Source organism: Muntiacus reevesi, chromosome 2, assembly GCF_963930625.1.
Source record: "Muntiacus reevesi chromosome 2, mMunRee1.1, whole genome shotgun sequence".
In the NCBI taxonomy this organism is placed as follows: domain Eukaryota; kingdom Metazoa; phylum Chordata; class Mammalia; order Artiodactyla; family Cervidae; genus Muntiacus; species Muntiacus reevesi.
This window is the reverse complement of record NC_089250.1, coordinates 164,140,030-164,156,045: the sequence shown is the minus strand read 5'-3', so window position 1 is coordinate 164,156,045 and position 16,016 is coordinate 164,140,030. Positions and strand designations below refer to the sequence as shown.

Here is a 16,016-nt window from a genome sequence, read left to right as displayed (position 1 = left end):
CATGGGGTCACAGAGGCGGACATGACTGAGTGACTGAACTGAACTGAACATTCCATTGTATATATGTACCATATCTTTGCCTATTCCTCTATAGATGGACATTTAGGTTGCTTCCCTGTCTTGGCTATTATAAACAATGCTGCAGTGAACATTCAATTCAGTTCAGTTTCAGTTGAGTCTGACTCTTTGCGACCCCATGGACTGCAGCACGCCAGGCTTCCCTGTCCATCACCAACTCCTGGAGCCTTCTCAAATTCATGTCAATTGAGTCAGTGATGCCATCCAACCATCTTATCCTGTTATCCCCTTCTCCTACCTTCAATCTTTCCCAACATCAGGGTCTTTCCAAATGAGTCAGTTCTTTGATCAGGTGGCCAAAGTATTGGAGTTTCAGTTTCAGCATCAGTCCTTCCAATGAATATTCAGGACTGATTTCCTTTAGGATGGACTGGTTGGATCTCCTTGCTGTCCAAGGGACCCTCAAGAGTCTTCTCCAGCACCACAGCTCAAAAGCATCAATTCTTCGGCACTCAGCTTTCTTTATAGTCCAACTCTCACAGTGAACATTGGGGTGCATTTATCTTTTAAGCCCATGTTTTTCTCTCGGGATATATGTCCAGGAGTGGTACTGCAGGGTCATACGGTAGCTCTATTTTAGTTTTGTAAGGAACCTCCATAGTATTCTCCATAGTGGCTGTACCAATATAATATACATTGTCACCAACAGTGAGAATTTGCATTCTCACCAATTTAAATTCTCTCCACACCCTCTCCAGCATTTCTTCTTTGTGGAGTTTTTGATGACAGCCACTCTGGCTGCTGTGAAGTGGTATCTCATTGTAGTTTTGGTTTGCATTTCTCTAATAACTAGCGATGTTGAACATCTTTTCATGTGCCTATTAGACATCTTTCCTCTTTGGATAAATGTCTGTTCAGGTCGTCTGCCTATTTTTTGAGTGGGTTGTTTGTTTTGATGCTATTGTCAAGCTGTCTCTTAAGCTTTGGAGACTTAACCCCATATCAGTTACATGATTTGCAAGTATTTTCTCCCAGTCTGTGGGTTGTCTTTGTTTTATTCCCTTTGTAAAAGTTTTTGAGTTTAAGTAGGCCTCATTTGTTTATTTTTGCTTTTATTTACATTATTCTGGGAGATGGATCGAAAACGATGTTGCTGTGATTTATGTCAGAGTGTTCTGCCTGTGTTTTCCTCTTAAGAGTTTTATAGTGTCCAGTCTCACATTTGGGTCTTCAATCCATTTTGAGCTTATTTTTGTATATGGAGTTAAAGAATGATCTAATTTCATTTTTTACATGTGGTTGTCCAGTTTTCCCAGCTCCATTTGTTGAAGACGCTGTCTTTTCGAACACTGTAGTCCTGCCTCCTTTGTCGTAGATTAATTGACTTAAAGTTGCTGGGCTTATTTCTGAGTTTTCCATCCTGTTCCATTGATTTATATTTCTATTTTTCTGCCAGTACCATACTGTTTTGATGACTAGCTTTGTAGTATAGTCTGACATCAGGGAGCCTGATTCTACCAACTGTTTTCTTTTTCTCCCCCTCCAAGATTGCTTTGGCCATTCAGGATCTTTTGTGTCTCCATGCAAATTTTGAGATTTTCTGTTCTAGTTCTGTGAAAAATGCCATTGGTAATTTGACAGGGATTGCATTGAATCTGTAGATTGCCTTAAGTAATATAATTATTTTGACAATATTGATTCTTCTAATCCACAAACATGGTATATCTTTCCATCTGTTTATGTCTTCTTTGACTTCTCTCATCAGCATCTTATAGTTTTCAGACTAAATGTCTTTTGTCTCCTTAGGTAGGGTTATTCCTAGGTGTGTTATTCTTTTTGTTGCAATGGTAAATGGAATTGCTTCTTGAATTTCTCTTTTTGATCTTTTGTTGTTAGTGTGTAGAAATGCAACAGATTTCTGTGTCTTAATTTTGCAAACTGCAACTTTACCAAATTCATTGATGAGTTCTAGTAGTTTTCTGGTAGCATTTTTACGCTCTTCTATGTACAGACTGACGCTACCTGCAAACAATGACAGTTGAGCTCACTTTCCAATTTGGATTCCCATTACTTCTTTTTCTTCTCCGATTATTGTAGCTAGGACTTCCAAAACTATGTTGAATAAAACTGGTGAGGGAAAAGAAAAAAACTGGTGAGAGTGGACATCCTTGTCTTGTTCCTGATCTTAGAGGGAATGCTTTTCGCCACTGAGTATGATGCTAGCTATAGGTTTGTTATATGGCCTTTCTTATGTTAAGGAATGTACCCTCTATATCTACTTTCTGGGGAGTTGTTGTCATAAATGGGTGCTGAATTTCGTCAAAAGCTTTTTCTGCATCTATTGAGATGATCATACAGTTTTTATTCTTCAATTTGTTGGTATGATATGTCACAGTGATTGATTTGCAGATGCTGAAGAACCCTTGCATCCCTGGGACGAATCCCAGGGATTCACCACTTGATCATGGTGTATGATCTTTTTAATGTATTGTTGGATACAGGTTGCAAGTATTTTGTTGGCGATTTTTGCATCTATGTTCATCAGTGATACTGGCCTGTAATTTTCTTTTTTGTGTGATATCTTTGGTTTTGATATCAGGGTGATGGTGGCCTCATAAAATGGGTTGGAAAGTTTTCCTTCCTCTGTGACTTTTTGGAAACAGTTTCAGAAGGATAGGTGTTAACTCTTCTCTTCATAAAATTCACCTGTGAAGCCATCAGGTCCTGGACTTTTGTCTGCTGGAAGGTTTTTAATCACGGTTTGAATTTCAGTGCTTGTGATTGGTCTGTTCATATTTTCTATTCCTGATTCAGTCTAGGGAGACTATCTTTCTAAGAGTTTGTCCAAAGAATAGACTGATTTTTTTTAAAACAGGTCTTTAGCAATTCACATTATTAGACTAGAACACATCCAGTAATACATAATTGTTTTAATTTGTTTGCAAAATCATAACCAAACTAGATGTTTGATTGGAGGTTCAGAAGTTTTAATGCTGCTTTGAAAAATACTTCTGTACAATGTTATCTTTCTCATAATGGAAAAAAGAAATAACATCTGGTAAGTCAATGGTTTGTTGAAAGCACAGGTATCTTTTGTTTCCTTGTCTTAGGTCTTCCAAAAACTCTGCTTTGAGCTTGTTAAGTTCCTCTGCCAAAAGCTTCAAGTTGTAGGGAAACATCTGTTCATCTAAAATAAAGATACTCAAAATTATTTGGGTAGATTAAATTTAGCTGGACTGATGACACTAGGAAATTAATTTGATTACTTCAGACAAACCATTCAGATTCTTCTACAAATAATAATTGAGCTGGTGTAATATACATGTAGACAAAGGTCACAATGCAATACAAGCAAATCATTTAAATAACTTGCTATGAAATATGTGAGCAGAAAAGGCTTTTTGTTGACAAAATAAGTTGGCTTACAATCTTATTGAATTAACAGATAGTAAGGCAAAAGAGCAGAGCTAGAAAATGACATTTGGGTTTAAAGCTCATATACCTAGAATAGTTGTCCAATATAATTTCCTACAATGATGGAAGTGTTCTATGTCTGCCCTATTCAGTTCAGCAGCCACTAGCCATGTGGGTGATGTGACTGAGAACTTGATTTTTTTGTTGAACGGCTTTATGGAGGTTAAAATTAACATTACAGCTTACCATTTAAACTACAATTCAGTAGTTTTAGTATATTCACAGATATAAGCAGCAATCATCACAGTCAATCTTGAAAAACATTTTAATCATCTGTGATAGTTAATATCACCCTCCTGCCCTCCTGCCCTCTCTCTGCCCTCAATCCCTAAGCAACCAGTAATCTACCTCGTGTTTCCAGATTTCCCCATTCTGGACATTTCTCATGACTAGACTCATACTATGTGACCTTTTGTGACTGGCTTCTAACACTTTTCATAATGTTTTCAAGGTTCATCCATGTTGTAGTATTTTCTTGCTTTTTATGGTTGAATAATCCATTTTTTGGATAGATGGACATATCCATGTTTGTCAGCTGATGGTCCTTTGGGTTACTTCTACCTTTTGGCTATTAGTAATAATGATGCTATAAGCACTTGTGTACAAATGTTTATATGAATATATGTTTTCATTTCTAGGTCCCATGGTAACTACATTTACTCTTCGGGAGCTGCTAGGCTGTTTTCCAAAACAGCTGCACCATTTTACATTCCCCGCAGTGGTGGCCATAGATTCTGAGTTCTCCACATCCTCACTAAAACTTGGACTTTTAGATTCTAGCTGTCCTAGTGAGTGTGCAGTGGCATCTCCCTGTGGTTTTGATCTGTATTTCCCTGATGACTAATAATGCCAGGTGTGTTTCCATGTGTTTATTAGCCATTTGTCTATCTTCCCTGAAGAAATTTCTACTCAGATTCTTTGCCCGTTTAAAAAATTGGGTTATCTGTCTTTATTATTGAGTTGTGAGAGTCCTGTATATACTTTGGGTATAAGTCCCTTATGAGGTGTGATTTACAAATATTTTCTCCCATTCTGTGGATTGTCCTTTTACTTCTTAATGGAAAGAGAACCAAATTTTCTAATTTTATTTAAGCAGAGTTCTAGAAGCTAGTGCCATCTCCTTCACCAAAAGGAAAAAAAAAAACAAAATATTTTAATGGATAGAAAGAGAGTCAAGAGTAATTTGGGTATAACCCTATTCCCCCTTGATTTTATGTTGTTCAGTCGCTAAGTCATGTCTGATTCTTTGCCACCCCGTGAATTGTAGCATGCCAAGCTTCTTTGTTCTCCACTGTCTCCCGGAGTTTGCTCAGATTCATGTCCATTGAGTCAGGGATGCCATTCAACCATCTCATCCTCTGTCACCCCCTCATCCTCTTGCCCTCAATGTTCCCCAGCATCAGGGTCTTTTCCAATGAACTGGCTCTTTGCATCAGGTGGCCAAAGTATTGGAGCTTCAGCTTCAGCGTCCGTCTTTCCAGTGATTTCCTTTAGTATTGACTGGTTTGATCTTCTTGCAGTCCAAGGGACTCTCAGGAGTCTTCTCCAGCACCACAATTCAAAAGCATCAACTCTTTGGACTCAGCCTTCGTTATGGTCCAACTATCACAACCATACATGACTACTGGAAAAACCGTGAAAGTGAAGTCGCTCAGTCGTGTCCGACTCTGCGACCCCATACCTACCAGGTTCCTCCTTTCATGGGATATTCCAGGCAAGAATACTGGAGTGGGTTGCCATTTCCTTAGTTTTGACTATATGGACCTTGTCGGCAAAGTGATGTCTCTGCTTTTTAATACGCTGTCTAGGTTTATCATAGCTTTACTTCCAAGAAGCAAGCGTCTTAATTTCATGGCTGCAGTCACCATCTGCAGTGATTTTGGAGCCCAAGAAAATAAAATCTGTCACTGCTTCCACTTTTTCCCCTTCTGTTTGCCATGAAATGATGGGACCGATGTCATGATCATAATTCATTTTATAGACAAAGGCAAATGGCTGAAAGAACTTCTACAGCTATTCTTGTTTTCATTCTGATGTAAGACCATTTTCCAGCTCACTTCCAAATTTTGTATTGTAACCCATTCCTGGGTTGCACATTGCAACCAGTGTTTTTCTAAGATGCAATCAAATAGTCCCACAGTAGAGTTCATTAAACATGGGAGTGTTTTGTGAAACCAGTTTCTATGCAGGAGTATGTTTGTGTAAGGGGCTACACACACTAGGTCATTAAAATCTACTTATGGATCACAGTTTTAAAAAAAAGTTTGAAAAACATAATATGGTTAGTATACTGTTTCTTCTTCCAATGTCCTAAGTTTTTCTAAAGGTATTAATAATAAATGTTGGTGATGTGCGGGAGCATAACAGAAAGCACTGACTAGAATCAGACTTAACTCTGAGCCCCAAGTTGCCCAAGTATATACTGTTCAGTGTAGTCTTGAGCAGGGATACTTATCCTCTCAGACCCTCCACTTCCCCATTTGTAAAACTACACTTCTCTGATAGGATTCTGAAGACTAGAAAAAATATATAAGGCTCTTAGCATATAAAAGGAGTTCAAGAAATGTTAAGCTGCTGTTATTTTTTAAATCAAGGGTGATAGTAAAGAGTTCAATATTTAAAACCTAAAGGAATAATTTTCCAAAACTGTAATTACCACATATTTCATCTAACCTCAGACTGACAGTGCACTGAGCTTGTTCAGATGCCATGCTGATTTTCCAACTGGCCCTGACTACCTCTCCCCATGCCTTGCTTCACTCTGGACTCAATGGCTTCTTTTGTGTTCTAGAACATAACAGCTTTACCTATGCACTGCTTGGAATGATCCTTCAGGCATCAGTATGGCTTGCTATTTCCCTTCATTCACATCTTTGCTTAAATGTCATTTCCTCCGAAAAGTCTTCATGGTTGCTCTTTTAAAAATAAATCCTCCCATCACTACACTGTCTTGTGAAAGTGAAGTTGTTCAGTCGTGTCCAACTCTTTTCAACCCCATGGACTAATGTAATGTAGCCCACCAGGCTCCTCCATCCATGGGATTCTCCAGGCAAGAATACTGGAGTGGGTTGCCATTTCCTTCTCCAGAGGATCTTCCCGACCCAGGGATCGAACCCGGGTCTCCTGCATTGCAGGCAGACGCTTTAACCTCTGTGCCACCAGGGAAGCCCCTATACTGTCTTACCCTACTTTATTTTTCTTCAGAGCACTGGCATATATTCATATATTCATTTTTTGTGTGTGTCTCCTCACTATGACATTCTGCTCCCTGCAAATGTTCCAATATCTTGAATAAAGCCTAGTACAGAGTAGCCACTCAATAAAAACCTACTGGATGGATGAAAGCCTGATTCCAGGGGTGGAAGTTTAACATAACCAAGTAGCACATTTAAACAGAAAACATGATGTAAACGTCACAAATGAAAGTACATAAAGTACTCGTGTCCAGGGAACAAGAGTAGCAGGAGAGAATAGTCTCAACTGAACAGAATCTTAACTACTAAGCATACCTTTGGCTTCCTTCATTGTCTGAGAGACAATTCTTCGGAGGGTCTGATCAGCTTGATGAAGAATGTTAGTTGAACAGATAAGTCTGTCTGTTTCCTAGGTAATAAGACATTGTTATTAGGACAGTTACCTAGTTGTATAAAAGAAATGACTAAAGTGTGGGTGATACACAGGTGAACAGAATGAAAGAAAAGTAAAAGGGGCTTTTCTGTTCCAGGTATTCTCTAGTGAAAGTGTTAGTCACTCAGTCGTGTCCGACTCTTTGTGACCCCATGGACTGTAGCCCGCCTGGCTCCTCTGTCCATGGGATTTCCCAGTCAAGAATACTGGAGTGGGTAGCCATTCCCTTTTCCAGGGGATCTTCCAACCCAGGAATCGAATCCAGGTCTCCTGCATAGCAGGCAGATTCTTTACCATCTAAGCCACCAGGGAAGCCCCCTTCTTCTCTAGGAGAGGGTCTAAGTGAAATACATCAAGTTGTAAACTGGGTTACATGTAGGCAGTATGCTGGTTAATGTCTAAGAATGGGCTCTTAAAGACAGAAACAAACCCATCTATAGTGTTTGTCTATTTAGAATGGAAAAGATTCTCTATTCAAGAAAATTAGAGATACTAAGGGAACATACCATGCAAAGATGGGCACAATGAAGGACAGGAAAGGTATGGGCCTAACAAAAGCAGAAGATATTAAGAAGAGGTGGCAAGAACAGACGGAAGAACTATACAAAAAAGATCTTAATGACCCAGATAACCACAATGGTGTGATCACCCACCTAAAGCCAAACATCTTGGAGTGAGCAGTCAAGTGGGCCCTAGGAAGCATCACTACAAGCAAAGCTAGTGGAGGTGATGGAACCCCAGCTGAGCTATTTCAAATCCTAAAAGATGATGCTGTTGAAGTGCTGCACTCAGTATGCCAGGAAATTGGGAAAACTCAGCAATGGTCACAGTACCGGAAAAGGTCAGTTTTCATTCAAATCCCCTAAAAGGGCAGTGCCAAAGAATGTTCAAACTACCGCACAATTGCACTCATTTCACATGGTGGCAAAGTAAAGCTAAAAATTCTCCAAGCTAGGCTTCAACAGCATGTAAACTAAGAACTCCCAGATGTGCAAGATGGATTTAGAAAAGGCAGAAGAACCAGAAATCAAACTGCCAACATTCACTGGATCATAGAAAAAGCAAGAGAATTCCAGAAAAACATCTACTCCTGCTTTATTGACTATGATAAAGCCTTTGACTGTGTTGATCACAACAAACTGTGGAAAATTCTTCAAGAGGTGGGAATACCAGACCACCTGACCTGCCTCCTGAGAAATCTGTATGCAGGTCAAGAAGCAACAGTTAGAACTGGACATGGAACAACGGACTGGTTCCAAATTGGGAAAGGAGTACATCAAGGCTGTATATTGTCACCCTGCTTATTTAACTTATATGCAGAGTACATCAAGTGAAATGCTGGGCTAGATGAACTACTAGCTGGAATCAAGATTGCTGGGAGAAATATCAATAACCTCAGATATGCAGATGACACTACCCTTATGGCAAAACGTGAAGAGGAACTAAAGCGACTCTTGATGAAAGTGAGAGAGGAGAGTGAAAAAGCTGGCTTAGAACTCAATTCAAAACACTAAAATCATGCCATCTGGTCCCAATCACTTCATGGCAAATAGATGGGGAAACAATGGAAACAGTGACAGATTTTATTTTCTTGGACTCCAAAATGACTGCAGATGGTAAATGCAGCCATTAAATTAAAAGACACTTACTCCTTGGAAGAAAAGCAATGACAAACCTAGACAGCATATTAAAAAGCATAGACATTACTTTTCCAAAAAAGGTTCGTCTAGTCAAAGCAATGGTTTTTCCAGTAGTCGTGTACAGATATGAGTGTTGGACTATAAAGAAGGCTAGGCACTGAAGAATTGATGGTTTTGAACTATGGTTCTGGAGAAGACTCTTGAGAGTCCTTTGGACTGCAAGGAGATCAAACTAATCAATCCTAAAGGAAATCAGTCCTGAATATTCACTGGAAGGACTGATGCGAAGCTGAAGCTCCAATACTTTGGTCACCTGATTCGAGGAGCTGACTCATTGGAAAAGACCCTGATGCCGAAAGACTGAAGGCAGGAGGAGAAGGGGACAACAGAGGATGAGATGGTTGGATGGCATCACTGACGCAGAGGACATGAGTTTGAGCAAGCTCTGGGAGATGATGAAGGACAGGGAAGCCTGGTGTGCTTCAGTCCCTGGGGTCGCAAAGAGTCAGACGCGACTGAGTGATTAAATGAGAACAACAATGGTGTAAATATTCCCATCCATGCCCACTTCAAGCTACCAATGTAACATCAGCAGGCTCCAATGTTTCTGAAAATTTAACAGCTGCCTGTGACCAAGCAAAGCAGGCTGCCTCCAGAGCACCGCTGCACCCAGGTATCAGGAGCTGGATGCTGGTGAGATGCTGGGGCAGGGACAGAGATCATCTTCCACACGTTATTCATACTTCACACTCAGCTCCAAATGCTCTTCCTACAGAAGATCCTTCTTCCGAGAGAAAGTTCCTTCTCATTTATGCTAAATCTCAACTGAAAGACTTACTTTTTGTTCCAAATTCTCCTCCACGTATTTTATTGGATTTTCCAAAGCAGTAATCAATAAATCAGTCAGCTTCAGCCTGTAAGAGGAGGTAGGATTAAATAAATTCTTACATCAAACACCTGTTTTTTAAAAGAACTTGTGTTTTTGAGCACTAAGTTGAATTCTAAAGGAATACAAGTGGTATATCCAAAATCCTAAACAGAAGGGGGAAAGCAAAGTGATTTGGAAGCTACCTTCTACTTGCAAAATTCAAATGTAGAACTTCAAAACAAAGAAGCCCCCCAAAATCCCTCTTGTAAAAAATTAATAATTTCCCAAGACCCCTATTAATAAGCTTTGAAAAGACATTCTCTCTTTTCTCTCATTAAGTGCTGAACTTTAGGCACCTACAACTTTATATTCCCCAGAGAAGCATGCTTAGTCTTTATTTCCTGGCTTCTACTCATTTGTGTGTGTGTGTCTGTGTGAGTTCAGATGTCACGTCCAACTCTTTGTGACGCTATGGACTCTAACCCACCAGGGTCCTCTGTCCATGGGATTCTCCAGGCAAGAATACTGGAGTCGGTTGCCAGTTCTGACTCCAGGGGATCTTCCTGACCCAGGGATCAAACCTGCAGCTCCTGCATTGCAGGCGGATTCTTTACTGCTGAACCACCAGTTAAGGAGTTGTAGTATTTCACAGGAGCCTGGAAAAGGTATATTTGTCATATCATTTTTCAACTTCCAATAGAAGGTCACCAGATTTTAGACAACCCCTTCACAGCTATGAATGGTACTATTTTAGACCACGGGTTGGTTTTTTTTCCTCCCTGGTTTAGGTTTTGTCTTTTTTAAATTATATATTTATTTATTTGGCTGCACAGGGTCTTAGCTGTGGAATGTGGAATCTTTTTAGCTGTGGCATGTGGGATCTAGTTCCCTGACCAGGAATTGAATCTGGGTCCCCTGCTTTGGCAGCACAGAGTCTTAGCCACTGGACCATCAGGGAAGTCCCTGGACCAAGTTCTTAAGACTTAAGACAAACCTGCAGATTCTGCTCAGGGTTAGCCCTGGTACTGGCAAAGCTCACACTCCTTCCTACCCCTAGTAAGAACTAGCCCCCCAAGCAGTTATGGTAACCTTGGGCTGCTCTCATGGGATATCTCAATATCTCGACCAGCCATTCATTTCCGAAGGAAAACATTTTCAGTATTCCAGAAACACAAGCCATCAATCAGCTATGTGTTCACCTGCTCAAAGTTTCAAGATATTATGGAAAGTTAAAATTAGAAATCTCAGCCATAGCTTATTTCATTAACCCTATGAACAGTACTTACTTAAATCCAATTTTGAATGTTTTTAGAATGTTAGAGTATTACAAAATGCATGGAAACTCTCTTGGGAACTAAACATTTTGAAGAATGAGTTTAAGAAAAAGATGGGAAGAGAATACAGAGTTTAAAACATTAGCCTTTTAAAAACTGTTGATCTCATGTGGACAACAGTGAGGCAGGAACTAAGGAACTATGGGGGACATACCTCTAGAATTGTGTTGTTCCTGTAGCACCCACAGGCCACATGCAACCAGTTAAGTTTAAAGTGATCAAAATAACATTTAAAATTCAGGTCACGGGATTTCCCTGGTGGTCCAGTGTTTAAGAATCTACCTGCCAATACAGGGCATATGGGTTGGATCCCTGGTCTGGGAAGATCCCACATGCCTCAGAACAACTAAGCCCATGGGCCACAACTACTTAGGCTGTGCTCTGGAGCCTGTGGTCCACAACAAGAGAACCCACCGAAAGGAGACTCCCACGCACAGTGACTAGAGAGCATCCCTGGCTCTCTGCAACTAGAGAGAGAGCCCACATGCAGCAAAGAAGACCCAGGGCAGCCAAATAAATACATAATAAATAAAATTCAGGTCGTGAGTTGCACTGGTTATATGTCTAGTGCTTGATGGCCAGTTGCATGTGGCTAGCAGCTACCATACTGGGCAGGACAAATACAGAACAGTTCCATCATCGGTGAAATTTCTATCAGAAATGTTGTAAACGAGAACTCTAGAGACCTATTTCAGTAATCAAATGCATTAGACAGCACAGCCACAAGCCTCACTCCTACACAAGCAGTGTAATGGAGTGAGATTTAAGGCATAGCCAGGATTCAGTTCCATTACTCTTCTCTGTATAAGAAAACTACTGGGAGGACCTCCCTGGCGGTCCAGTGGTTAAGACTTTGCGCTCCCAATGAAGAGGACATGGGTTCGATCCCTGCTTATGGAACTAAGATCACACAAGCCTTGTGGTGCAGCCAAAAAAATAAAAAGTTTTTTTAAAAAACTGACAAAGGAAAGAAAATTGCTGGGCAATCTAGACTACACTACTTCAGCAAGAGTATCAGAGAGGTACCCTACTCTGAACTCCCTGCCCTGATCCCTGGGAAATCGTGTAATTTTAACAAGACGACATATCTGCAAACAAACCTGGATTCACCTCTTAGCTGTAACCGACAATCTCAGTGACTCTGGGCAAACTAAACTTCCTCACTGGGCTTTCTCTTCTACACAAAGGGGAAGAAATAATCTCTCTCCAAGGCTTGTGTGAAGAGCAACCAAGTGAATACAGGACAAGCATGCAGCCCAGGGCCTGGCTCAGCAAGGCGCCTGGTGAAAAGACACCTCTGAGTGGGCTACCTGGCCTCTGAAGCACATGCTGGACTCTGAATTGCGAGGCTGTGGTGTTCCCAAGCATTTTTCTCAGGGCTGGGCTTTTCTATCTTGTTTCCCATCTGGTGGATGGTCTCGGCAGGCAGTGGTCGTGGTCTCTGGGCATTCCTCTGTAGACAGGTCTCGACAGCACAGTCTAAAAAGAGCTGGCAAAAGCCTAATGAATCTGAAAACAATTCAAAAACCACAAAATTACTCAGGCAGTACTCTTCCAAAATGGGAACTAAATGTATTTACATAAGTTATCCCATCTGCAGAAAGAAAGACCATTTGCAGTACTGAACGTGTAGCTTTGAAAATGAAGTAAACCCATATAAACCTCCTAATCCACTTAAGTTCCCACTAAAAACAGTGATGTTGTTTTTTTTTTTTTTTTTTGATGCGACCATTTTTAAAGTCTTTACTGAATTTGTGACAGTGTTGTTTCTTATTGGCCACAAGGCATGTGGGATATCAGCTCCCTGACCAGGGATCAAATCCTCACCCTTTGCATTAGAATGTGAAATCTTAATCACTGGATCACTAGGGAAGTTCCAGCACTAGTAAATTTGACATATGAATAAATATCTTTGTGTGTGAGAAGAGAAAAAATGTGTTAATTACATTTCCGAGCCAGCTGATAGACTTCATATCTCATACTTTGATAATAAAAGTTGTCATCTAAAATCAAAAGCAGAGGTCTAGACACAGCAGTCTTCGTTAAGGGGTAGAGAGACTGGGCCTCAACAGCTGCAGAAGATATCATATCTTGATCCTTCAAGCAGGTTATAAAATCCTCCCACATGGCTTCAGTCCTGCTGGGTGGGGTAGACATCTGACACCCATTAATGACAGCCAGCAAGAAGTGTTCAAGGTACTTCAACAGTTCCTGGCGAAGCAATTTCCACTGGGATGGCTGCAAAATACCAGAGAACTGCAAATTATATTAGGCTTTGGCCAGTAGTGTGGTCAGGCCTCAACACCCGCCCTGCTCCATATGATAATTTCTGAACCATTTGGGGGTCTCTAGACACAACTGGCTTTCTCATACTCATGTCTTCATATATGCTATTCCCTCTGCTGAAAAACTACTCAGCGATATTAGCTCTCTGTGAACTCTCTTCAGACTCAACCTTGCAGAAGGCATGCAGACCCTCCCTCGCCTACCATGACACCTGTATACATTGAGTCTCCACTCTAAGAGGGTTTACAATGTTTAAGCAACTCCATGTCCCTGCTAGATCAATAATAGTCTGCTGTATACTCAGCCTCTAGCAGAGGGTTTAACACCTAAAAATGCTCCAGAAATGTATATGAGATGACTGAAAAACTGAATAAATGAAAGAATGAAAAGTTGTTACCAGGAGAAAGAAGGAACTAAAATAAATATCCTGCCAAGATAAAACAGTCTGGCTAAGATATAGCAATGCCCACGTGCCCTTGAAATAAGCAAATTTGCAGACAGAAAGAGGATCAGCTTAAAAGTCTCTGGGTCCAGATGAAAGGACATCAGGCTAACAATAAGAATGGAATGGGATAGTGAAAGATAGAGCAAGCAGATTGAGGGGAAGAGAATAAATAGTGTGGAAACACAAGTAACCTCGCTGCTGCTCACGGGCTCTGGAGAACACCGACTCAGTTATGAGGTCAAGGCTGGAGGGAAAACACAAGGATGGGAGATGAGGATCCCTCTCCTGTCTGTGCATGCCTCATCACATCACTGAGATTACAGCACACAAAACAAATATTGGATTGCCCAAAAAGTTGGCTCGGATTTTTCTGTACCATCTTATGGAAAAACCCAAATGAATTTTTTGGCCAACCCAATATATCAGTGAAATCCACTGAAAAGAAAAGAGCAACACAGATCACTTCCTAAAATGTGAGATATCCTAATCATGGTAACAAAATGAGCCCCTGGGCCTTTGTAGGGGGAGAGTGGAAAAAATACAGTAAGAAAACTGAGGGAAAACCACAGCAAATACAATCTCTATTGCCAAGTTCCAGCTTCCTCCAGAGTGGTGAAAATACTATTACCTAAGTAAATCCAGTGCTACCACAGGACTGATACCATATTTACCTCACAATTAGCCAAGAATGGGGAAATATATAACTTTGCTGGTGAAGTCCAAAATTTTTCACACGCCAAATGTATTGTATTTTTCCAAATATACTCAGACTGAAATCACACATTTGCATTTTATTTATGCGAACTCATCTACATTCAGCACTAAACAACAAAACTACTTAAAATTTTCAGAATATGTCACAGAGTATTTTCTCTAGAGTTAGCATGAAATGAGTGCCATCAACCTACTGTTCCCCCAAAAGTCTCTGTTTTCACATGCTTCTCAAAGGGATGCATCCCATTGCACTGAGGGTGATCTGAGGGCTTAAAGTGGAGTATGCACTTGGTACCCAGAGACAAGCCTATTACTTCACCTGGTGGTCAACTAAGAAACCAACATGTTTTCCTATTCTGGCAGTGGCAGGTTTACTCTGATTACAAATGAAGATCCAGCTTCAGAGGACGAATTCTTCATTTGTACAGACTGGACTTTCACAGAAGGCACCCTAGAAAGTATCTTGTTACTTGTAATTTTGTATTCTTCTTCTTTAAAAGGGTTTCCCTCAAACTGCATAACTTAAAAGCCCCATAAAACCTGGATTTTCCTGGCTGATTGTTAAATTGGCTGTGTTGGAATTTTTGAGAGCATCTGTCCCTCTTTTCAGAACCTTCCCAAAGGATTTTCAGGAGGGTATCTGACAATGGGAGATTTCCATCTTGCACGCTGACTTCAGAATCTAACCCTATACTCGTGGCTGTTTGTACCTGTCATATTCATAGTCAACTTATTCTGTGTAAACCAGCTCACTTTCCTCGAACCTCCGTCTCTCCTCCATCAGGGAACCTTCTCCCACACCATGCATTAGCCAGAACACCAATGGTGCCATCCAACCATCTCATCCTCTGTCGTCCCCTTCTTCTCCTGCCCCCAGTCTTTCCCAGCATCAGGGTCTCCTCCAATAATACATTTCCCTTGGCTATTGAAGGCGGGAGGAGAAGGGGACGACAGAGGATGAGATGGTTGGATGGCATCACCGACTTAATGGACGTGAGCCTGAGTAAACTCCGGGAGTTGGTGATGGACAGGGAGGCCTGGCGGGCTGTAGTCCAAGGGGTCACAAAGAGTCGGACAAGACTGAGCAACTAAGCGGAACTGAACTAAACTCAACTCCGGCCTAGGCCCCGCCCCCCCGTACTGACCAATGGGCGTGCGCTTGCCTCAAGGCCCGCTTCCGGCATGACGTCATCATAGGCGACGACGCCCACCGCCCAGCCCAGCTCCTGCCGTAGCCGGTGTCTGAGGGCGAGCGCGAAAGTTGACTTTCCTGCCGCGGGCAGGCCGCAGAGAACGCAGAGGACTAGCTTCTGTGGCCCTTCGCTGTGCGCTCCTCTGACGTCCTCCCCCATCTTCATGCTTTAGCGGGAGACCCGAGGCCACCGGAAGCGTTGACGGCGCAATGTCCGTCAAACCGCGCATGCGCAGTCCCCCACCGCCGGGTTGCTCCTCCTGGGGGCGCAAGGGAGGACTTGGCGAGTCTTCGGATCATAAAGGCCTGCCTGGTCTCGGTCGTCTCCGAGATCGTCCCCTTGGACCCTTGAAGCGCTGGTGCTGAACTGACTGTGAGTCGAATCCCTTAGGCTGGCAAGTTCACGGTGATGCGTTTC

General features: G+C 41.6%; 1 protein-coding gene across 2 annotated transcripts; it reads right to left on the bottom strand.

Moving 5' to 3' along the window:
- Positions 1-463: 463 nt before the first annotated feature.
- PSTK (phosphoseryl-tRNA kinase) lies at positions 464-15,799 on the bottom strand. Of its 2 annotated transcripts, none has more exons than XM_065923480.1 (6): positions 15,552-15,799; positions 12,908-13,199; positions 12,272-12,470; positions 9,598-9,673; positions 7,002-7,095; positions 464-3,205 (listed from the first exon to the last, which is right to left on the bottom strand). In XM_065923480.1, exons 1-6 carry the CDS (start codon positions 15,762-15,764, stop codon positions 3,006-3,008), a joined length of 1,074 nt encoding a protein of 357 aa, XP_065779552.1. In that variant the 5' UTR covers positions 15,765-15,799; the 3' UTR covers positions 464-3,005. The 2 variants fall into 2 exon arrangements, with proteins under 2 accessions (XP_065779552.1, XP_065779553.1); XM_065923481.1 differs by having other exon boundaries at positions 15,570-15,799.
- Between the last annotated feature and the right edge of the window lie 217 nt (positions 15,800-16,016).